General features: G+C 41.9%; 2 protein-coding genes across 5 annotated transcripts in view; one reads left to right on the forward strand and one right to left on the reverse strand.

Annotated features, from left to right (window-relative positions):
* The window catches only part of LOC135204657 (gastrula zinc finger protein xLCGF3.1-like), a 316463-nt gene that overhangs the window by 147546 nt on the left and 143382 nt on the right, over positions 1 to 25535 (forward strand). The gene's annotated exons all lie outside the window — the stretch shown is intronic.
* LOC135204656 (gastrula zinc finger protein XlCGF57.1-like) overlaps positions 15581 to 25535 on the reverse strand; it is a 52786-nt gene continuing 42831 nt past the window's right edge. Inside the window, exon 2 of the mRNA XM_064234804.1 lies at positions 15581 to 18839. Within this exon, the coding sequence (XP_064090874.1) occupies positions 16696 to 18522 (1827 nt within the window). The 5' untranslated portion in view covers positions 18523 to 18839 and the 3' untranslated portion in view covers positions 15581 to 16695. The remainder of the gene's footprint in view (positions 18840 to 25535) is intronic.

Raw genomic sequence — 25535 nt, forward strand, 5'->3', positions numbered from 1 at the left:
CGCGGGAAAAGTTCAGGCATTTTTCTCTCTGCGACCGTAAACAACTATGCTCGCTGCGCAGTCGTAAACAGCCATTTTCGCGGTAAAGGAAAGATTTGGTAACTGAATTTTGTGTCACTTGATATGCGTATGCTCTTGTCCCATCTCAAAAAAAAAAAATTTGCAAATGAACAAGTTCCATTTGGTGGACACTAAGGATGATTTGGGACTCTTTACCTTTTTCCTTTTTCTCTTTATGATGAGCAAAGAAAAGGGAACCAGCAGCTCATTTCCCCACTGCCCGGTCAATTGTGTGGGAAGAAGGAAAGCCCGCCCTTTTGAGTGTAGACCCGGGAGCGGACGGACGTGAGTGACCTCGGAGGAAATTAAGTGACTTAGGAGGTAAGCATTGCGGTGTACTGAGATTTTATAGACTAAGAGCTAAGAGGGGGTTGTTGTGATGAATAACAATTAATAGCTCAATAGAGCAGTTAATATGGCGAAAATACAGACTCATTCGACGAGTATCGTTAGGGGTCACGTGCATAGATTTATGATGGCGTTCACCCTTCAGGAATGTAGTCAGCAGACCATGAAGGAATTGAGACAGATGATCCTTACAGTGGGAAAGCAAACGATTTGGTAAGTAAAAAGGGTGTTATTTTTGTTAAGAGAGCGTTATAATTTAATAATGAATTAATGCATAAGAGGTTGTAAAGTGTTAGAATTCGCTCATAGCATTTTAATTCCTTAAAGCGCATGGTAATGCTTAATGTATATTTCTTAAAGATTCTATGTGCAGTTATAGTTATTTTAATTATTGTGGTAATGACTGAGAAATTGACTTTAATGTAAGTTAAGTGATTTACCTGTCTTAGTGTTAAGGAGTTATCATTTAACTAAAATGGAAGAATTGTCACTACTGTCAATATTTATGTTATGTTCCTTTTTCCAGTCACCGATTGTAATAAAGGCAAGATACAGTCGATGTTTCAATCAATACCCACTCAGGGCCATGTACACTGACACTTACACTGAAATAAAGTCAAGATCCTTCCACTGAGATTGGTGGGTGCTCCAGGTACGCCGACTCTTGAAACTCAGCACCTTCCTGAAAAGGTGAAGAGATAGTAGGAGAACATCCTGTGCTTCTTTACGCGATGCCATGCCAGTCACTAGAAATGGTCTCGAGGTACTGAAAATTTCTACACTTTTAAGCCTACATAAAAAATATATTGAGCACAGATCACTTATGCCTCCGGTAGCTCGATGGCAGACAACGCCTGAAAACTAAGGAATTAGAGGCTGTTCTTACATCCTTAGCTTCACTTTAAAGTAGGCCAAAATACACTTGACAACATAGTGCATTTCTTAAACAAAGTTCATATAAACTAGAAGACAACGCATTTAGACAGGAAGAGACAGGTTCTGGGAGGAACTCTTCTCTTCACGCTGGCATCAGAGTTATCAGGATACAACTTCCAACCTTACTCCAGTTGGGGGTGAACAACTAGTAATTGAACACTTTATGAATTAGAAAAAAAAAATATGGAAGACATACAACCGCAGTGTTTGTCCGAAAAATGATTCTAAATCATCGCTGTGGCCTATGGATCACCTGCAACGAAGCAGAAGACTTACAGATTTCTGTTGTACCATGGTCCATGGGTAAACAGAAAGAGATAATGAGTATAATGAGACATCTCTGTCCGATGATTCTCGCAATGGCAACTGTGGAGCACAAAATATCAACCATAAGCAAGAATCCAGAGCCAACCAGAGACTTAAAGTCTGCAATGGCCGGGCAGAGATCCGAATTAGAAGTTAACGACTGACAGATGAGAAACAATACTACGACGAACAAACACTCAGTAAGAAGGCAGTACTCTGCCGAGACTACTCCTCACTAGACTCTGTAGGATGGGAGTTGCCTGTTAGCACATTTCACTTTGGAATGCATCAGTCTTATAGAGCTATCGAGTGTACGACAGATACCCTCGAGCACCTAAATGTAACCCGAAACAAGAGGGAAAGAAAAAAAAAAACTTTTTTGGTGATAATACTAACCCTGTGGTGTTGTTGCCAAAACAATACCACTAGTCATATCAAAACCAAAATCGGAAACTCTCAGTAGGCCCAAAAGGCTGTCCTGAGTTTCAAGAAATTAAGAGAAGGTACTATTTGGCTCGGTCACATGCCAGAAGAATTAACTTACAGGTATACACCTGTACTCGGACAGTACAACTAATAACAGACGTATGTCATGAGGAGAATATAGAAGCACATACAGGCGGCCCGCGGTTAACGGCGCAATCACTCAACGGCGAATCGGTTTTACGGCGGTCGTCAAAAATATTCATTAAAAAAATAAGGCATTTTAAAGGTATCTTTACAGCACAAATTTCAGTTAACAGCGCCGCTAGCGCCGTTGTCTAACGAGTTCATACCTATGTAGAAATGCCGTTCAGACCATAAAGGTTATGCAAATTATATTAACAAATTTTATGGAGAGTTATTACGTAGGTATTAGGGTCAAATATATGCCTCTGACGCTGTTCTATGCCGAAAATATCGAGTTACATAAGTGCAAATTTAGCTATGGATGTGTCGATTCATAATTGTTCATGCTTTTGTTTAAAATGTGTGTGAAAATGTATTATGTGAAAGGCATTTTTATTTCTGTACAGAAATATGATACAAAGGCAGCTTTTGAAACTGCCCTTCACGATACCAAATACGTTGTTTTTTCATGTTCTTTCTTGTAATCCGCCGCCTGCCGCTCTTCCGAAAATATCGATTTAAAAAAAGTGCAAATTAGCGATCGATGTGTCGATTTTATAAATGTTTATGCTTTTATGTTTAAAATGTGTATGAAAATGTATTACGAATAGGGTATTTTTATTTCTGTGCAGAAATATGATAAAAAGGCAGCTTTTGAAACTCCCCTTCAAGTTATCGACTACGATGTGTTTTTCAAGTTCGTTCTTGTATGCCGCCGCGGCATACAAGAACGAACTTGAAAAACACATCGTAGTCGATAACTTGAAGGGGTTTCAAAAGCTGTCTTTTTATCATATTTCTGCACAGAAATAAAAAATATCCTATTCGTAATACATTTTCATACACATTTTAAACATAAAAGCATAAAACATTTATTAAAAACGACACATCGATCGCTAATTTGCACTTTTTTTTGCCGCCGTCTGCCGCTCTTCCAAAAATATAGAGTTAAAAAAAAAAAAAAAAAAAAAGTGTGCAAATTTAGCGATCGATGTCGATTTTTCAAATGTTTATGCTTTTATGTTTAAAATGTGTATGAAAATATATTGCGTAAAGGTATTTTCATTTTTGTACAGAAATAAGATACAAATTAAGGCAGCCTTTGTAACTACGCTCCACGTTGTCAGGGGATGGTTTTTCATGTTAGTTCTTGTCCGCCAGTTCCGAAAAATGCATTGTGTTATTTTATTAATTATGCATCTTTTCCATAAATCCTTTAAAAAGTTATACATTATTTCACTGTATCCAAGAATATTGTATGTATTCTCATATTATTGTATTTTAAAATACTACGGCAAACTTAAGCCCGTATTCCGCGGAGCGGCCAATGTTGTGGTTTGAAATCAGCTGATGAATACGAGTCTGTTTCACCATAACGCAATTCTGAGCGAATGCTCTTGCTTCTAGTTAGCATAAACGAATATCTAGATACTTGACTTATATGAGACAAAGTTATTTTTCCTTATACAGCGTGTTTTTAGGTGGAAATATTTATTGAATATGTCTCGTTGTGAATGTGAACTACTATTTTTTTCGTTAACAGATTACGTTGGCGGCATGTTTATTGCGTAAAAAATTACGTGATTCCGTTCGCAATACGTAATCCTTTATATCATCGTAATACGAACTTTACGTTATTTATCTTATATCAGCGTGAAACCAACAGTAAAATGTGTTCTTTCAAGCACAGTAGTTTTGATTAAAATTATTTTATCCCAATTTTATCTATGGTTGTGTGATGGCAGACGTTTACTGCAGTTTTATCCTTGTTGCCGATGTACGATAATAGTCATTAGCAGCTTGAACAGTTTTCTCAGCTTCAGTCATAATTAGGTTTAAATTTAACGGTATATTTCCCGATTGATCTTTAATCTAAATTGATCTCTGATCTATAGCGAATAAAGTTATTACATTAAGATATCTCAGTTCTATTCTATACATAACGCCATTTATAACAAATACGGTAATGTTGCACTGTAGTACGATGATCGAAATACGAGCCAAACAGATGTTATCCAGTTCGGTTGTACTTAGAAAAAAAAAGTCGTTTTCTCGTTCGGTTGTTCATGGTTGTACACGTTCACGCAACGAGTATAACGTTAAAACCATACTTTCATCATTCTCTTTTGCTGTTATTGAACTTATGTAACTAGAAGATGGATAAAGTTAGGCCATTGTAATTTGATCTCTCATAAAATCGAACTATCGTAAGACTAATGATCGTAACCTGAACACTACAGCTACCTGTACACTGTATAAAACTTTATTATATCTTTACATACTCTAGACACCCACATGTACTGTACAGTAAATTCTATAGTACTATACTGCATAAATATAATTTTACTTATTGCGCCGTTGTGGGATTACGGCCCCTTTGACTGGTCTAGAGTTTCGAAAGAAGGTGTGCGGCGGCCGTAGGCTTTAAAATCGCTCAGCGTCGAAAATCGCTTGGCGTCGGTGGCCAGGAACGGAACCCCTGCCGCTAACCGAGGGCCGCCATATTCGTAGGCTCCTGTCAACCGAGCGTCAGCCTAATTCTTCTTCACATCGAAGAGAAAAAGAATAAGGACTGGAAGCAGACCTTCTTCATTATCTAATGAAGACAGTGAAGGTGCAGCTATCCCGATGGGAAGCTTCTATGGTGATAACAGGACACCAAAGACTACTAGTTCATGCCGAACTGGTTGTTCCCCAAAACGGGAACATTGGAGAGATCCAAAGATCGAACTAGGAACAGTCTAGCGCATCCGAACTATGGCGAGTGTAATTCATGGAGTTCCTCTATTCCTTCATTCCACCCACTGTAACACAGGAAGTAGAGGGAAAAAAAAAAGAGGATGACTTTTCTTGGCCTCTCTTCTTGGAGCTAGCGGGAGCAGGTGATAAGTCACGCCATTATCAACTTGCAGTGATAATAGCAAACCAGACTTAGGAAAACATATTCACCTACACAAAAAAGAACCTTCCTGAAGGGAGAGCAGAGGTTTTCACCCACCAAGCGTAGCACTTGCCACTTCTCGTCACGCATCTTTCTTAGTAATCAAAATTTCCTGTTCAAAACGTGGCTAATGAAAGATCACCTAGTGTCGAAGAAGATGAACAAGGAGACTGTGTCGTCGGGCGTCCAACAGGCAGCTCCAGACTTCCAACAGCTGGTGTCAGGTGATGTGTGAAAAATGCAGAGCGAGCTGAAGCAAGGGCGTGGATGCTTCAGATGGCGCAGAGCACCTATACAGGGACTGACGCTTGATAAAAAAAAATGCTCAATAAGAGAGATTTGAGCAGCTAGGCGCTAATACCTGGTGCTCATCATGAGAATTGGTGCTATTCTGATGAGCATCTAGGACAATCTTATTTGAGAAGACTCAAATATACAAATGCAAGAGCAGAATTTTAATTCACTTCCTCTTCAGTCTGTCTCCATTTTTAAGAGCATTGTGAAGGTGAGTGAATCGACACACCTAGCTGCGAATGCCTGGGAGAGGACTGATTATCGGAAGCAAAAGGTCACTTACGATGCTTCCAACATCCAGGCATTGGAACAGGGCGTTCAGTACACTAATTAGGTAAAATAAGTAACGTCCCTTTAATCTGATGCCTACTGAGCACCACCCACTAAACACCTTTCCAGCGGCATTCAGTTGAAAGCTAATAAAGAATGACAAGATCGACAGAGGGGAAAACCTACATCGGACTCCCTTCAGTCGAATCAGCCGAGTCGCGAGTCGAAAATCAACTGAGTCTAATCAGCTGAGTCGCGAGTGGAATCAGCCAAGTCACAAATCGAACATCGAAATTATGACTCGAATCAGCCGTGTCTTGAGTAGAAAATCGACTGAGAGTCGGATCAGCTGAGTCACGAGTCAAACATCGACTGTGAGTCAAATCAGTCGGGTCATGAGTCAAAAATTGACTGAGAGTTGGATCAGCTGAGTTGCAAGTCCAACATCGATTGTGAGTCGACTCAGCTGAGTTGCGAGTTGAAGATCGACTGTGAGGAGTCAGATATACATGACTGCAAGGGTACAAGGCTTCATCGACTGAATAATACCTCTTCAGAGGTCGAGACACCAAAGAATCACGCCATCGACGTGATCTATTTGATGATGAACCACTGGAATAAGACGACAACTGCAGTACACTAAGATACACCTTTCCAGCAGCATTCAGTCAAAACCTATAAACTCACAACAGGTTTGACCAATGGGGGATAAAACCCTCCTCACTACACATCCAACCAAATGCCTTTTCAACGGCTGTCTGCCGATACCTGGGAAAAGCTACAGGATTTGACCGAGGGGGCAACTACCGGGGACAACCCCTCGAACTCCCTTCGACTACCAGTATCCTCTCCTAGGCTGTTCTTGGCCTTGGGAAGGAGCAGGACAGTGACTTCAAGTCTAGGAGATCCGAGGGCCCAGATAGTCACCTCCTCTAACACACATCCAGAAAGACGTCTGTACAGCGGCTATCTGTCAATACCTGGGACCGACAAGCAACAGGTTCGACTGAGAGAGCGATCACCCGTATGTAACCCCCGACCTTCCTTGGACCTCCGGTATGTCTTCTCCCAGGTGCAGGGGAGCGGGACAGTCACTTTCGTCTAGGAGAATCGAGAGGACAAGTAGCTGCCTCCTCCACTGAACAACACTTTCATGGTAATTGAAATAAGAGTAGGTAAAGGCATGGAAAAAAGCAATAGAGCCAGGTGCTGGAGCAAATGGCAAAGATCGGAGGAGTAATAGGAGCGAATTATCTCGGTTACTGATTACTTTCCTGAAAATAATCGACAAGTAATCGATTACTGACTACATACTTTATATATGTCACTACAGGGAATTCTGGCATCTAGGCCTGAAACATTCATAATGTATGAGTACATTAGCCTTTCATATACTCAGACATGCATTTGAAAATAACGTAAATGATGCATAACTCCAAAATAATAATAATAATTATAATTTTAGATCAACAAGTTCTCATAATAAGTATCAAGGCCAATTGGACTCTAGTAATGTAAAAAAAAAAAAACCCTGCTTTCATTCTCCAATTAGTGATAAACGAATAAAAGAAATATTATTTACGAATATATGAAATGGCACTTTATACATTCAGATGTATGTATTTTGAAATAACGTAACCTTCTGAAATATATATAAATATTTATATCACCAAATGTTTTCATATTTAAGTCTCAAAGCAAATTCGACTCTTAATATAAAAGAAAATTTACAAATAACCGATTAGTCAAAAAGAAATATAAAAAATTATCAGAAATGAAAGTAATCTTAATCAGTAACCGATTACGTGCCACGCTAATTGACTCGGGTGGCCTGGTGCTCAAGTCTAAAGACTCGAGTGGCCGCTTGTGCTCCCAGAGCGCCAAGTGAGCTCAAGGCTAACGGATAAAATGTGAAACGTTCACAGACAAGATGTGCAACATTCACAATGGTGTCGCCAGGGAATACCTCCGTACGCCGAGGCCAAGTAAACCCTCTCTCCCGAAGCCTCCCGTAGCCAAACATTAACATCATTCTCTCTTTCAGTCTCTGCAAAGGAAAGGGCTGAGTGTTGCAAACACAGTAAACAAAAACAAAAAATGTATTGGCCTAAAAGAATGTCTTAACATTCACAAATTACTTAAGGTAATTATATTTCATGGCAGCTTGTCACTCTAATAGCCTCTGGCTGGTAAACAAAATCCCAAAAGCCAGGTATAACCTAAGGGAATTATGCAACCTTCACGAATTACTTTTAAAGGTAATTATACAATGGCGACTTGCACGTAGCCTAATCCCGGTAAGTAAATAAATGCAAAGGTTCTAAGATACAAGAATGGAATAATAAAATTCGAGAATTTTAAGGTAATTATTTACCAGTGTCAGGCTAATGACCAATAGCCGATAAACAAAATCTAAATAAAAGCTTGGCCTAAAGGAATAATGCAAAATCATGATTACTCAAGGCAATTATTGACTGACGACTTGCACATAGCATACTATCAGTAAGTAAAACTTACATGCAAAAGTATTAGGCCTAATTGAATGGAGTTACATTTAAGGACTATTCCTGGAGAATATAAAAATCCGGCTTGATGATATGAATTAAACAAACAAAGGACAAGACTCATCCTGTTTGAAGGCTACGAATGCGTTCCAGTGGTTGTGTAACTACCAAAATCCAGTGATATAACCACAAAATAAGAACAAGCTGCTGTAAGCACTCTTATGTTTAGTCAAGTGCAGCAGGACAGAATGAAGTGCTTTGCTAAGTTGTTCCTAGTATTGCTGTTGGGGGATGGCACTGTATATACAGGGAGTCCTCGGCTTACAAAGGTTTCGACTTACGCTGTTTCGTGGTTATGAACGCGCCCCCATAAAAATATAAAAATAATATTATGCGTCATTCCGTCTTACGCGGTTTAGCATCGTAAGCGACGTAAACAAACGCAAACTAGCTTTGGGCGCACAGCGGAAGGATACGCTTTGTTGTGGTTGTAGGGCAGAGAAGACGGCATGGCTTCCTTACTCTCAGTCCTCGGTACATACATCACTTTGGTTGTTTACGCTGCCTCTCTCTCTCTCTCTCTCGGGAAGGAAGTGAAATTGAAGAGTTTGAGGCTAGTAGGGGTTGGTTTATGCGATTTAAGGCTCGGGCCAATTACCATAACCTTAAAGTGCAAGGTGAAGCTGCTAGTGGGGATGAGAAAGCAGCGAGTGAATTTCCTAAAGCGTTGGCTGAGATAATTAAGGAGAGGGGGTTATTCTGCTCAGCAAGTGTTCAACGTGGATGAGACAGGTTTATTTTGGAAGTGTATGCCCTAACTGCACGTACATCGCCAAGGAGAAGCCAGCACCCGGTCATAAAGCCAGCAAGGAGAGGCTAACTTTACTTCTTGGGGGAAAATTCAAGGGCATTTGGAAGAGTCAACTACCAGTAATTTGGAGGTCAAATAAGAAGGCATGGGTGACACTTGCAGTGTTTGAGGACTGGTTCATAAACTATTTTGTGCCAAGTGTGGAGCGGTATTGCGCCTCCAAGGGTATCCCCTTTAAGGTGTTGCTAGTGCTGGACAATGCCCCTGAACACCCTGCCCAGCTGGGAGACTTTAACCCTAATGCCATGGTGGTTTACCTTCCACCTAATACCACGGCCCTTTTACAGCCCATAGACCAAGGAGTGATTGCTTCGTTCAAGGCCTACTACCTCCGAAGGACAATTGCTAGGGCTTTACAGGCAACTGAAACCAAGAACGACTTGACTCTGAAGGACTTTTGGAAATCCTACATCCTTGATGCCGTAAAGAACATTGCTGATTCCTGGGAGTAGGTTAAGCAAACAAACATGAATGGTGTTTGGAAAAAAATGTGTCCTCAATTTGTGAATGATTTCCATGGGTTTGAGGACACAGTTCAGCATGTTATAAAGAACGTTCTTGCCCTGAGTAAGGAAATCAATTTGGAGATGGAGGTTGATGATGTTACAGAGCTGCTGGAATCTCATGGAGAGGAGTTATCTGCTGAGGACCTGATACAACTGGAGAAGCAGATCATAGAGGAAGAAGAAGAAGCACCCACCCCAGAGCCTAAGGCTTTCACAAGGCAGGACTTGGCAAGAGGTTTTGCAGAGTTGCAGCAAGCGTTGGCAACTTTTGAGGCTCAGGATCCTAACTTGGACAGGTTCACTAGGGTTTCCAGAGGCATCATGGATTTGATGCAGTGTTACAAGGAGATCTTGGATGAAAAGAGGTTGCTCTCTGTTCAGACTAACCTGGAGCAGTATTTTAAATAGGTAAAGAGGCCTGCAACAGATCCTGTACCCTCTACCTCAGCTGCCTCTACTACTCCAGACTCACCTGCCCCAGAATCTCCAACACCTTCTGAATGTTCTGCCTCACCTCCAGGCTCACCTACCCTGGCATCTCCAGCACCTTCTGGAGGTTCTGCCTCACCTCCAGACTCACCTACCCCAGCATCTCCAGCACCTTCTGGAGGTTCTGCCTCGCTTCATTAACCTGCCCCAGTATCTCCAGCACCTTCAGCAGCTTCCTCTCCAGTGTGCAAGCCAACCAAATAAATAAAGGTAAGGAATTGTTCTCTCTTTTTTTCTTTTTTATTAATATTTACTTTAATTCATGTGGTATTTTTTATGTTCCAACTTACACTGAAAATCGTGTTGCGATGCAACTTAAGAATGGATCAACGTCGTAACTCGAGGACCCATTGTATACACTGAACAGTTGAAGCGCTATCTGCGAAATTTGAATTAGGCTGCCGTACGTTGGAAACTATAGCTATATAATTATGGGCAAGTTCCATATACAAAACAACCATATAACGCTGCCACCTACACTGAAATAAAAACCAAATCCATCCACTGAGATTGATGGATGCTCCGGGTACATTGTAACCCACAGCTCCCCAAAACTAGGCAGTTTACTACAAAATGAAGAGATAGTAGGAGAAAATCCAATGCTTCCTTCCGCGACCTGTGCCAGTTATTAACAATGATTCCAAGGCAATAGTGAGAAGCAAAGATCGATTACACTTTCAGTGGGTTAAATGTAGAATGGAAGTAAGGGCATAGGGCATATGTGCCTGAACGCTAATGAGTAGAAGCTGCTCTGACGTCATTAGCTTTCACTTATAAGTAGGAAAAATGCTCTCATGAACCTGAGAGTGATCCCAGAAATAGTCCATTTAGGATGAACGACAATGCAATCTTAAGAGCAAAAAGGGTCCTTGTCAGAATACTATAGGTTATGGATGGCGCTCTGTTCTTCCGACTCTATTTAGATAATACCAGAAGCTCCAAGCTCGAGGTATCCATTAAATAATCAAGGGAGAAAGAATGGATCCAGGTCTCCTTGTGAAAAGACCTACTCTAGAACAATGGCTGGGATCTGACTAAAATCGTTTAGCAGAAGCCAAGGCCACCAGGGAGACAGCCTTCTGGGTAAGGTCTCTTCAGAGAAGAGGAGTGTAGCACTTAAAAGTTACCTTCAGTCACTTCAACACTATGTCCCGGTTCAAGGAGACAGGATTTCCTTCCTTGCTTGGGCTCGTCAAAGGACTTGATGAGGTTGTTTAAAAAATACTAGATTCTAAATTCTCCTCAGATGAAACAGGCAATCTGCAATTGGGTCACAGATTGCTCGGAAGGGCAGAAGTAGTCAGAGACACCGGCTACGGAAAATCGCACTCTTATTCTGGTAGACAGAGCTAGAAGATTGAAGTCTGCATCTTGTAATTGCCTCTAGAGCACATCTTGAAAATCCCCTTCATTCTAACAAGCTTCTAGACAGTCTGAGGCCAGTCTGGGCAAGAGTGAGATATCCTTGGTGGAATCTCTTGAAGAGAAGTTGACTGAGTAGACACAGGTTAGGGAAGGAGTCTTGGAGGGTCCTCCAACAACCGTGGCAGGATTGGGAATCCTTAAATTATGGGTAAGAACAGGGCTCAGAGGGGCATCATAACATTGCGATGAGCCTGAAACTAGTACGATGGCACTGGGTGCTCAGGAAGACATCAATTCGACGAATAATAACCATGCACATCATCAAGACCCCTTTCCAGTGATGTCTAACACTACACATCAAACATGATGCCTTTTCAGTGGCTGTCTAATATTACACATCCAACAAGATGCCTTTCCAGTGAGTGGCTGGGAATGGACTATAGGCTCGACTAAAGGGGCAACTACCTGAGTGCAAACACCCTCAGACTCCCTTGGACTTCCAGTATGCTTCCTCCCAGGTTCAGGGGAGTCTGACAGGGATTTTAGGTCAAGGAGATCTGACGGGCTGGGTAGCCACCTCCTCCACTACACATCCAACAAGATGCCTTATCAGTGGCTGTCTGTCGATATCTGGGAATATGCAACAGGTTCAACTGAGGAGGAAACTCCCTGGGGGACTTCCCACCATCCTCCATTGGACTTTCAGTATGCCACCTCCCAGGTTTAGGGGAGTCTGACAAAGACTTAGGTCCAGGAGAACCAAAGGGCCGGATAATCACCTCAACTGCACAACACTTCAGTGTTACAAGGCTAATTTTCTGTTAACTCATATACAAGACTGCCAATGGTGCAGGAAGGAAGCGAGGGAGCCAGGCATGGGAGCATGAGGATAACAAGTAAGAGGACTAATAGCAGGAGAGAAAAATGGATTGGCGGGAGAATTGGAGCCTGAGAGTATTATGAGCGCTAAAGCTGGAGCCAGGTTGTAGCTGGCAGCTCGGGAGTTGATGCTGGGTGCTCGGAGCACGTTTCTCTTAATAATTAGCACAAAATCTCTCCTTACTACATTCCTGCCATTACACTTTTCCAGTTCTCAGCATAAAAAAATATGGTAATCTTGGTTGCAGCAACAGTAGCAAAAATGGATAAACTTGAAACAGACATAATAATAACAAAGCCATAAAAACTTATCCTGAAAGCTGTCAAGCTTGAAGGTTACTCAAAATCAGCGATAATACTTCACCAAAATCTGGTCATACAACCAGCAAATAATGACCAAAGATACTACAAACAACCAATATTTACATCGAGACCAGCAGAAACAGAATGAGGTCATCTGCTGTGTCATTCCTAGTATTCCTATTAGTGGGCTGGACTGGTCACCTACACTAAGCAATTGAAGCACTATCACAAATTTTGAATTTTATACTGCCATGAGAGTGGAAACTATAGCTATGTAATTATTTGTATATTTACATACAGTAAGTCCTCGGGTTACGCTGGTCTCGACTTACGATGTTTCGTGGTTACGAACGCGCCTCCATAAAAATATAAAAAATAATATTTTGCGTCGTTCCGTCTTACGCGGTTTAGCGTCGTAAGCAACGTAAACAAACGCGAACTAGTTCCAGGCGCACGGCGGAAGAATACGCTTTGTGGGGGAGAGGACGGCGTCGCTTCGCTACGCTCAGTCCCTCGCCCATACGCCATTTTGGTTGTTTACACTGCCTCTCTCTCCCTCGTGTTGTATCGTTTTTGTAACTTTTTGCTCTTTGTTATGGCTCCCAAGCGCAAGGCGGACTCTTCTGATGGTAGTGCATCGAAGAAAAGAAAGGCCATCACCATGGAAATTAAAGTGGACATTATAAAGCGATCCGAGAAGGGAGAAACGCCAACAAACATTGGCCGCTCGCTTGGCCTTAGCCGTTCGACCGTTGCTACCATTATCAAAGATAAAGAGCGCATCGTTGAACATGTGAAAGGATCTGCTCCTACTGAAAGCGACAGTGATAACTAAGCAGCGTAGTGGTCTAATAATTGAAATGGAAAGGTTATTGGTGCTTTGGTTGGAAGACCAAAATCAACGGCGTATCCCAGTCAGCCTTATGGTGATTCAGGAGAAGGCGAAAAGATTGTTTGAAGCGTTGAAAAAAGAAAAGGGGGAGGGAAGTGAAAGTGAAGAGTTTGTGGCTAGTAGGGGTTGGTTTATGCGATTTAAGGCTCGGGCCAATTACCATAAAACCTTAAATTGCAAGGTGAAGCTGCTAGTGGGGATGAGAAAGCAGCGAGTGAATTTCCTAAAGCGTTGTCTGAGATAATTAAGGAGGGGGGTTATTCTGCTCAGCAAGTGTTTAACGTAGACGAGACAGGTTTGTTTTGGAAGCGTATGCCTAACCGCACTTACATCGCCAAGGAGGAGAAGTCAGCACCCGGTCATAAAGCCAGCAAGGAGAGGGGCTTAACTTTACTTCTTTGGGGGTAATGCTGCTGGCGACTTCAAACTGAAGCCCTTGTTGGTGTATCAGGCTGAAAATCCAAGGGCACTCAAGGGCATTTGGAAGGGTCAACTACCAGTAATTTGGAAGTCCAACAAGAAGGCATGGTGAACACTTGCAGTGTTTGAGGACTGGTTCGTAAACCATTTTGTTCCAAGTGTGGAGCGGTATTGCGCCTCCAAGGGTATCCCCTTAAGGTGTTGCTAGATGCTGGACAATGCCCCTGGACACCCTGCCCAGCTGGGAGACTTCAACCCTAATGTCAAGGTGGTTTACCTTCCACCTAATACCACGGCCCTTTTACAGCCTATGGACCAAGGAGTGATTGCTTCGTTCAAGGCCTACTACCTACGAAGGACAATTGCTATGGCTTTACAGGCAACTGAAACCAAGAAGGACTTGACTCTGAAGGACTTTTGGAAATCCTACAACATCCTTGATGCTGTAAAGAACATTGCTAATTCCTGGGAGGAGGTTAAGCAAACAAACATGAATGGTGTCTGGAAGAAAATTTGTCCTCAATTTGTGAATGATTTCCATGGGTTTGAGGACACAGTTCAGCTAGTTGTCAAGAACGTTGTTGCCCTGAGTAAGGAAATCAATTTGGAGATGGAGGTTGATGATGTTACAGAGCTGCTGGAGTCTCATGGCGAGGAGTTATCTGCTGAGGACCTGATACAACTGGAGAAGCAGATAATAGAGGAAGAAGAAGAAGCACCCACCCCAGAGCCTAAGGTCTTTCACAAGGCAGGACTTGATAAGAGGTTTTGCAGAGTTGCAGCAAGCGTTGTCAACTTTTGAGGCTCAGGATCCCAACTTGGACAGGTTCACTAGGGTTTCCAGAGGCGTCATGGATTTGATTGCAGTGTTACAAGGAGATCTTGGATGAAAAGAGGTCGCTCTCTGTTCAGACTAACCTGGAGCAGTATTTTAAGAAGGTAGAGAGGCCTGCAGAAGATCCTGTACCCTCTACCTCAGCTGCCTCTGCTAATCCAGCACCTTCTGAATGTTCTGCTAACCCAGACTCACCTGCCCCAGTATCTCCAGCACCTTCTGTAGGTTCTGCCTCACCTAAAGACTCACCTGCCCCAACATCTCCACTAGTATGTTCTGCCTCACCTCAAGAATCACCTGCCTCAGCATCTCCAGTAGTAGTATGTTCTGCCTCACCTCAAGAATCATCTGCCTCAGCATCTCCAGCAACTTCTGGAGGTTCTTTTTCTCTTCACTAACCTCCCCCAGTCTCTCCAGCACCGCAGCTTCCTCTCCAGTGTGCAAGCCAATCAAACTAATAAAGGTAAGGAATTGTTCTCTCGTTGTTATTGATAGGTATTTACATTAAATCATGTGTATTTTTCAATGTTCCGACTTACGCTGAAATTCGTGTTACGATGCATCGTAAGAACGGATCAACGTCGTAACTCGAGGACCCCCTGTACTGCTAAAGTGGAAACCCACCCAGCAGTCCCACATGTTAATAGGTGGTCATGAAGAATTTTGACAAAAATGTAGGAAACAGGCGACAGTACTAGTGGGTTAGCAAAGTGTTATTCATTTTTTATCTTGTATGCAAATCACACCTAATGGCGTGGAGATATAAGCTAACTTTAACAATAGGTAAAAATAATTGCAAAAAATTGACTTTTTACATTCAGGAAATATTATTATCCACTAATTTACAATCTCCACAAGAGCCTTGGATATATTACAGCATATAATTGAGGGTTTACAGTCAATGGCTACTTTCCAATATGAATTCTCATATGAATTATAAGATATTTTCAAAAATATGCTCCCCCACACTCTTGCACATGAATGGTTTCTTTCAAGTATGAATTCTCATATGACATGTAAGATCTGGTTTTCTAGAAAATGCTTTCCCACATTCCTTACACATGAATATTCTTCTCTGGCTTAGGTCATTCTTAATTTTCAATTTAGATCAGGGGTGCAATGGTCCCCAGCCTGGGGTCTATGATTGCACCTCTACATTCTATTCCACTAGCCTTATATCCGAGGGCTCTTTTCAAGGCGTTTACTGTTCCTTTGAGTGCAGCAATCTGAAGATACTTTCTCAGGTTTTCCTATATAAGTCCTGTTGCCCCTACCACCACAGGTATTTCTATTTCCTTCAGTTTCCATGTGCTTTTCAAGTCATTCTTTAGTTCTTGGTATTTTTATGCCTTTCAACTCTATTCAGGCCAAAGTCACTGGGTATTGTCACACCTATAATCTTTACTGTTTTATCCTCATTGTTCCAGATCACAATATCAGGTCTTTTAGCACCTCCTTCTATATATCTTCCTGTTGGAATTTCCTTGTCATAAAAGATGGTAACAACCCTAATGGAGGTGACGATCTGGTTCATGCTCCCACACTTTTTCTTTCATTTCAATTCTGTATTCTTTACATATTTTCCTATGTATATATTTACAGATCTTGCTGTGGCGGGCTGTGTAGTGACCATCTGCAAGCAGGGTCTGGCAAGCTGATATCAGATTGTTCACTCTCTCAACCACTGCATGACAAAACCTACACTGGTCATTTGCTGACATGCATTCTCATATTATCGTCTGTAAGACTTGGTTTCCTGGAAAATTATTTCACACATTCCTTGCAAATGAATGGCCTCTCTCCAGTATGATTTTAATATTAACAGTAAGCATTTATTTCTTGGAACTGCTTTCCCACATTTTTCTTTTTACATGACTAGCTTCTCTCCAGCATGAATTCTCATATGGTCTGCAAGATGATGCCTCCTGGAAAATGCTTTCCCGCATTCCTTGCATATGAATGGCTTCTCTCCAGTGTGAATTCTCAAATGGCATGTAAGATCTGGTTTCCTGGAAAATCCTTTGCCACATTCTTTGCACGTGAATGGCTTCTCTCCGGTGTGAATTCTCATATGACGTGTAAGATCTGGTTTCCTGGAAAAAGCTTTCCCACATTCCTTGCATGTGAACGGCTTCTCTCCAGTATGCATTCTCATATGAACAGTAAGACTTGGTTTCTCAGAAAATGCTTTCCCACATTCCTTGCATGTGAATGGCTTTTCTCCAGTATGGACTCTCATATGAACAGTAAGAGTTGATTTCTTAGTAAATGCTTTCCCACATTCATTGCAAATGAATGGCTTTTCTCCATTATGAATTCTCATATGATCCGTAAGACATGGTTTCTTGGAAAATGCTTTCCCACACTCCTTGCACATAAATGGCTTCTCTCCAGTGTGGATTCTCATATGAACAGTAAGATCTGCTTTCTTGGAAAATCCTTTCCCACATTCCTTACACGTGAATGGTATATCTCCAGTGTGAATTCTCATATGAACAGTAAGATCTTGTTTCCAGGAAAATGCTTTCCCACATTCCTTGCACATAAGTGGTTTCTCTCCAGTATGCATTCTCATATGATGTGCAAGACGATCTTTCCTGGAAAATGCTTTGCCACATTCCTTGCACATGAATGGATTCTCTCCAGTATGAGTTCTCAAATGACATGCAAGATTTTGTTTCTTGGAAAAGGTTTTCCCACAATCGTTGCACATGAATGGCTTCTCTCCAGTATGCATCCTCATATGAACAGTAAGATGTGGTTTATTAGAAAATGCTTTACCGCATTCCTTGCATATGAATGGGGCTTTGTTTTCTCCAGTATGGATTCTCATATGAATAGTAAGATTTGATTTCTTGTTAAATGCTTTCCCACATTCACTGCAAATGAATGGCTTCTCTCCATTATGAATTCTCATATGACCTGTAAGACATGCTTTTTTGTAAAATGCTTTCCCACATTCCTTGCACATTAATGTTTCCACTCTGGTAGGATTTGTGATACGACTTGTAATATCAATTTTCTTGTACAATGCTTTCTCACTGTCAGTGGATCTGAAAGGTTTCTCCCCACTGTGACTACTTCTTCCTTCTTGTTTTACTTCCTTTTTGCAAGTTGGTGGATCCTTTTCATTCATTGCTGAATTCATTTCATATGAATATACATCATCTTCACTAGACTCACAGAACACCTCTGGCTCTATTTTGATCTCCATCAATGAATCCAGAGACAAAAAGTCACCATTACTGGTTTCACTAAAGGCAGCCATGTTGCTGTATTCTTGACTTATGGAAGGGAGAGATAATGCATCTTTAGTTTCACTTTTCAGCGGAAATTCTAAAGAATGTTCCGGATTCATTCTTGGCATGTGTCCTTCAACATTCAAAATATTTTTTTCCCTACATGCTACATTTGGTGAACCTTTTTCAATCAGTGCTGAATTCATTTTACATGAATATTCATGACCTTCATTAGATTCAAAGAATACTTCTGGCTCTGCCTTGACATCCATCAGTGAGTCCAGAGACAACGTGTCACCATTACTGGTTTCACTAAAGGCAGCCATGTTGCTGTTTGCTTGATTTATGGAAGGTAGTGATAATGCACCTTCAGTTTCACTTTTCAAAGGTAATTCTAAAGCATGTTCTGGATTCATTTTAGCCTTTGGTCCTGTTCTGGTCTGTAATGACAACATGTTCAATTGACAACTCTTAACACAAAATTGTTTACAAAGGATTATCCAATAAATCTGTTATAAATTAACTACAACCAGACTATAGGACTAACAGACAACAGCCAGTTTTCATTGCTGATGTATGAATCTAATATTCAGAACAGATTTTATTTGTTGTAATTTTTAAAGCAGTACTACAACAATTCACCGTTGTCTCCTACACTTGAAGAACTGCTATTGGTAATGTTGTATGTAGTACCATTAAAGACACATGCATTCCCAAAGTCTTGATGCTGCTCAAAACTGACAAAGGAAGGAGGGTTCTTCTCAGGGAGAATCTGAAATCAAAGAATACAACACAGAGTTAGGGAACATAATGCCAGAACTGAGGAAGCAAAATAATAAATCACACTTCATTCAGGTTCCTATAAACAACAGGCTAAATCACAAGTGGTGTATTTGACAATATTGCATATTTTAAAGTAATTTGCATTTTTCTTAACATACAAACCTGAAGGTCTTTACATGGGGATTTTGCTTACAATGCAAGCTGGACTGGAACAACCGTTCACTTTTGAACAAGGTCGTTACCTACCAACGGTAAGGGGTAAAGTCACCAACTTGTCAGTCTGTCTTCCATTTTGCCTTCTGGGCCAGGTATCGAATGAGGGTTGGTGAGGTGGGGGCCATAAATGTAAAGACCTTCAGGTTTCCTATGTTAGGAAAAATACAAATTGCTTTAAAATTTTGTCAATTTGTTCCTGCACAAATACAACCCTTCAGTCTTTACATAGGAGGCTTACCTTTTGGAGGATGGATTTTGGGTAAATATCAGAACAGACTGGAAGTGCTACCCAACTGGAAATCTCTTCCTGGTCTTGAAGAGCTGAATAAGGAGTCCCATGCCTCTTGATCTGTTGAACATTTGGGATGTTCAACTGCCAGAATTCTCGGGCTTTGAAATAATGAGTTTGTCTCATATCCTCGTCTTTGGGAAAAGACATTCAATCCCTAAATCGCAAAACTAAAAAGCTATCAGAGAGAGTAGGAGAGGCTATTGGTGACGAGGCTATTGCAAGAATGTAGGGCGATCACTTCAGCACTACACTGAATTGCATAAACCATCAAGACTCTCAAAGGGATGTATATAACCTCCTTACTGAGAACATTCAATTTCATTTCGCTGATCCTTTTATGTCAGGTAACATCAACGATGCCATAAACAACCATCTAATAATAAATAGCCTGGCTGTGATGGTCTTCCTGCAGGAACTTTTATATTCTGCCACCCAATAATTTACATCTCGCAAGCTGCTTTATTCAATCGGTGCATAATTCGGGAGCCAAATAAATTCTGAATGCCATAATCCCGACAGCCACAAGCCCAACAGGCCAATATAACAACAAGCTCAAAATCCCGACAGAAAACCCATTTTTTCTTATAGGATTTTCTTGGGTAAGCAAAATAATGGTGGTATTAAATACATAATCAAAATATAGGTTCATACTTAAAGGAGAATCAGATGTTAAAGTATAATTAAAAGTTCCGTTTATCTTCAAAACTGTTAAAAGAATTATATATTTTATTAAAGAGATACTTTTTGTGCCTTTACACAAAGAAAATCTAAAATATTTTGATCATCAAGTTCACTCATCACCTTGGTGATCCATTCTTCACAAATATTTTTCAACTAATTTAACAACATTGACTGCTTCTTCTGTCAAAATGACAAATTATCTAAGACATTTTGTATGTTTCATAGCTACAAACCTGAGGTCTCAACAATAGGATATTTCTAATGCTTAGCTGGATCTGGTTAAATAGCAGATGATTGTGAGATCTGGCAATGCGTGCGTATATCAGGTGAAGAGTGGTCAAGGACCATGTACCCATGCCACAGCATGTCTTTCCCAACTCAGGATGTCCTAGCAAGACAGAGGAGCAGCTAGAGGTGGCCAGTACAATGTTAAGACCTTAGGTTTGTAGCTATGAAAAACACAAATTGTCTTAGAAAATTTGTCATTTGTTCATACGCATACAAACCTTCGGTCTTAACAATAGGATAGACTTATACTTGGAGGGAGGTACAGACATCCTAAAACCGGTTTGGGGGCCTACCCACCCCCAATCCAGCTCCAGAAGAAATAACTTACGGAAAGGGGACTGAAGCCCGTGAGAATAAAGATACATTGATATCTAACCACTCAGACACTGAGAGACGTACAATGATATATGGGAGAATCATTGCATAGGAACTAAAGAGAAACTTTGACTGTCCAATAACAAACCAACACACCAGGGTTTGTTACCAGTCCCAACTCCCCCTTGCCAAGGAGCAGAGCATATGCTACCAAATAGAGGGTTGGATATTTGTATACCAAGCGACCACACAATCAGACCAGTCCAGCGAATGATGAGTCTATTCCTTAACCCACCTGAAGGAAGAAGGAAAAGTACAAGAGAAAGAAAGAGAGCACCCAACTCACTCATTCTCTCATCCACACACAAAATCATCTTAGGTAAGATACAAATGTGCCCTGTTAAGGGCAATGATGAGTTACACAATCTGTTGGGCAGCCACCACAGGACCCAGGGAAAACGTTTCCATAGATCTGTGGACAACATCCTTAAGAGGTGAACGTGGACTGGCGTAACCAAGTACCAGCGCTCAGCACTCTACGTACAGCCAAGTTCTTTTTGAAATCCAGAGAGGGATCAATACCCCTAACGTCATGCGCTCTAGCCTGCACAAATGTGGCTGCGGAATCATCAAGAGTCAAGTATGCATGTCTGATGGCTTCCTGTATCCAAAAAGAGATAGTATTCTTCAACACCTCTTTCTTTGTACGTCCCATGCTAACAAAAAGTATGCAGCAGCCTGGTCTAAGGTGCTGTATCCTTTCAAGATAGCAACGCAGGGCCCTCACAGGACACAACAAAAGCTCTTGAGCATCACCGCCCACAAAGTCATTCAGTGATGGAATGGAAAAGGTGGTGAACCTATCATTGTGCACAGAGGGATTCTGGGTCTTGGCCACAAATTCTGGGACAAATTCGAAGAACACCGACCCCCAATCCCTGGTGTGCTTCACATCATAGCTCAGACCGTGCAGCTCCCCCACTCTCTTGGAAGATGCCAAGGCCAGGAGGAAAACCGTCTTGAGCGTCAAGTTTTCTGTCAGATGAGAGACGCAAAGGCTCATATGGACCCTTAGTGAAGCTTCTCAGAACCAAGAAAAGATTCCACATCGGAGGCTTGAGCTCCCTAAGAGAACTCGATTGCTCAAACCATTTAACTAGCAAGAATGTTCCCAGGATGGGATGTCAATACCTCTATGGCGTAACACTAAACTCAGGCCCGCCCTGTACCCTCTAATGGCGGCAACAGACAACCGTTTCTTATCTCTGAGGAAGGTTAAAAAGTCTGCTATGTGCGGAATAGAGGTTCTGAGTAGAGAAAAACCCCGTTTACAACACCAATCACAGTAGATCGCCCATTTGCTTGGTAAACTGCAGAGGTCGACCTTCTGAGACTGCTGGACATATGCCCCGCTGTTCTCCGAGAAAAGCCTCTCGGTCGGAGGAGATACTTGATAGCCTCCAACCATGAAGAGACAGGGATTCTACTGACTGGTGGAACCTTTCTGCATGTGGCTTACACAGGAGATGCCACCAAAGGGGAATTTCCCTCGGAACCTCCAACAACAATGACAGCAGATCTGGAAACCATTCCGCCTGAGGCCACAGAGGGGCTACTAAAGTCATCCTGAGACCCTGCGAACTCATCAGCCTGTTCAGGACTCGACGGATCAAACAAAACGGAGGGAAGGCATACACCTCCAGGTTGTCCCAGGGATGTTGGAACATGTCCTCTGCTAACGCTAAAGGATCTGGAACCACAGATCAGAATATCTTCAGTTTCCTGTTGAACCGGGTCGCAAAAAATCCAGCATGGGTCTCTCCCTAACCTGGAAGAGCTTGTTTGCTACTACCTGATGAAAAGACCACTCTGTGCCTAGGATCTGATCCTGCCGACTGAGTTTGTCTGCGAACACATTCCATTTGCCTGGGATATACCTGGCTGAGAGCTCTACCAAATTGCTGACCACCCACTGGAGAACCTTGACAGTCAAGGCGTGAAGTTGACGTGACACCAGGCCTCCCTGCTTGTTCACATAAGCGACCACCGCGGTGTTGTCCGACATGAGAACGACAGAATGACCCTCTACTTTCTCCCGAAACTCCTTCAGACCCAGAAAGGCTGCCTTCAGCTCCAAGATGTTGATATGCTGCTGTTTGTCCTCCAAAGTACAAACACCTGAGGCAATGAGGCCACCTAAATGAGCCCCCCAACCTGCGAGGGAGTTGTCTGAAAACAGAAGGAAGTCCAGAGGGAGAGAACGCAGAGGAACACCCTTCAAAAGATTTTGGTCGTCCAACCACCACTTCCAGAGACAGAGAAACCTTTAACAGGGGTGAGTCCACTGCCGGAGACCAAAACTCCCTCAGCCTCCATTTTAGAGACAGAAGATGAAGATGCCCATGAGGGACCAGCTTCTCCAGAGTAGACAAAGTTCCCAGAAGAACCTGCCAATGATGAGCTAACTGATGTGGTTCCAACAAGAAGTCGCGCCACCATTTGCAACTTCTCCATTCTCTGATCCAACGGGAAAACTTTTGCAACCACCATATCGATGACCATGCCCAGGTAGAGAATCCTTTGACTGGGTACGAGGTTTGACTTTCCCTGGTTGTCCACAATGCCCAGTCCCGAAATTTCGTCAGACGATCATCGGGTGGTGCCCTCCCGATTCCCGTAGACATCGAGGAGGAATGGGCAAGATCCTTCCTCAAATGACGGGGACTTAAGTCCAGTAGGACACAAAGGTCCCACCAGGAACGCAGTCCCTGACACAGAATCCTACGGAGAACGCTCTGCAGGATCCCTCCGCACAAAAGCTTTGTCCAGTGATGTAACTCCAGGGTAGTAGTGGTAAATGAACATGATTACCAGCAGGGGATCAGTACACACACTCAAGGATTGGTATCACAACATGCTAAGAGTCACAGGTACAATTCCAAGGCTAGGATAACCAATAAGAAGAGCTATCAAACCAATAATACTGTAAACAGAATCACCACTGTTAGTCTGTAAAATAAGGAAAAAAAGATTAACGTAATAAGGATACTCCTCTCGCATCCAAGGGCACCACCCTCCGAAGTGAGAGGAGATCCCCCAAACACCAACAACACACGCCCCCTTTTCTACCTTCGTCCAATAGTAAGTGAAATTACCATAAAAACAAAACAAGGACAAACCTCTGAAGTTCCCCTCGGTAATTCCCAAGCGTAAGCGTAATTTTTGGATGAATACAGGTCTCGTTACAGGATCAATATCACCCACGTTAAAAACATGTCTCGTCCTCACGTTCAAGGACGAAAGAATGTAAATAACATGTTGGCATACCTTTGCCGCCGGCCTTAACACAAGTAGAGAGGTGGCTATAAAGGCTATCACAAAATGTGGGTTTGTATATTAATTAAATCTAATATTAATATCAAACACCCTATATAGATATTTATTTAAAAACAAAAATAAACCAGAAAGATCCCACCGGGAAAAATGATCAACGACCAGTCAGCAAGAGCTCACAAACACTTCTTCATCGGAAGACGGCCGAAAGCAAAGTGGAGTGTTTACATCCGAGCAGGCTAGCCTACCTGCCTGCCACACTGTAGTTACTGCCTAACCACCTTGTTCAAGAATTTAACACCCGTAATTCCAGCTATGCCGAAAGTAATTCCTTATGTAAAGGACCGAGGGTTTGTATACTGTATGGTGTAGGAATAAATGTAGTTTTGTTCGCTGATTTAAAAAAAGCAATCGGTTTCCTTCAATCAGTTTTTCTGAGGAGTTAAGAGGCATATAACTCCGATCAGCAGCATTGCTAGAAGTATACGTCTTATACAGGTAAATTCTGATCGGTATTTTATAACCAATTGTGTACATTATGCAATTTTATGTTTTTCATTATGATTTTAGATGGTTGAGTCAAGCATTTTTCACAAAATATTTCATCGATCCTCTTTAGTACCTTCTAAAACTTTCATGATTGAAAATGAAGACAAACCACAGAAATTTTCTCGAGAGTTGAATGATTTGGTAAGAGACTTGTCACTGTCGAAGGATAAAGCTGAACTATTGGCATCTCGTCTACAAGAAAAATATCTGCTTAAGAAAGACATTTGTATTACTCATTTCAGAAAGTGAAATGGGAATCTGACCTCTTACTTCTCTGTTGATGGACCGCTTTCTTTCAGTAATAACATTGAAGAGTTATTTTGCTGCTTGTTTCAAGAACATGTTCCATCTGAATGGCGCTTCTTCACTGATTCATCTAAGAGAAGTCTCAAGGCAGTACTACTACGGAACGGCAATAAGAAACCCTCCATTCAGTACACACGAAGGAGTGTTACGAGAACATGCAGGTACTCCTCAATGTCAGGTTGTTTGACTTTGAAACAACTTAGTTTCAATTTTTTAACTGCCCTCTATTCTTTTAGTCGGGAGACTAGTTTACTTATGTCACGTTGTGAGTGACAAGAGTCAGTCAGGTTTTGGAAAGCAGATCGGCAGGTTCTCGACAATGTTCTGTTGAGACCACCGCAGAAGCAGTTTTGGAGGATCACCTGGTTGCTGGTGATGGATTTTGGTGTAGCAGTTGTCGATCGTTGAGGATGGCATCAATCCAGTTCCTGAGGACGAGGTGGTGGCTAACCCATAGCCCCCTGTTCAGAAGTATTCTTCTGTGGCAGCTTCAAAGCTGTCGCATTGAACATAGTGATGTTCAATGGTCGGCCTCGAGAATTTTGGATCGTGGTTCTTACAGATTTCAGTGTATTTTTACTAGTATTGGTGGTTAATGAGCAAGTGTATGGCTCTTGTATGTTTACTAGTATCTGTTGATAATGAGCAAGAATGTGGCTCTTTTCTTTTATGCACTGTATGCCATCTTTCATTATTGTATTGTAC

The sequence above is a fragment of the Macrobrachium nipponense genome, chromosome 47 (genome assembly GCF_015104395.2).
Source record: "Macrobrachium nipponense isolate FS-2020 chromosome 47, ASM1510439v2, whole genome shotgun sequence".
NCBI lineage: Eukaryota > Metazoa > Arthropoda > Malacostraca > Decapoda > Palaemonidae > Macrobrachium > Macrobrachium nipponense.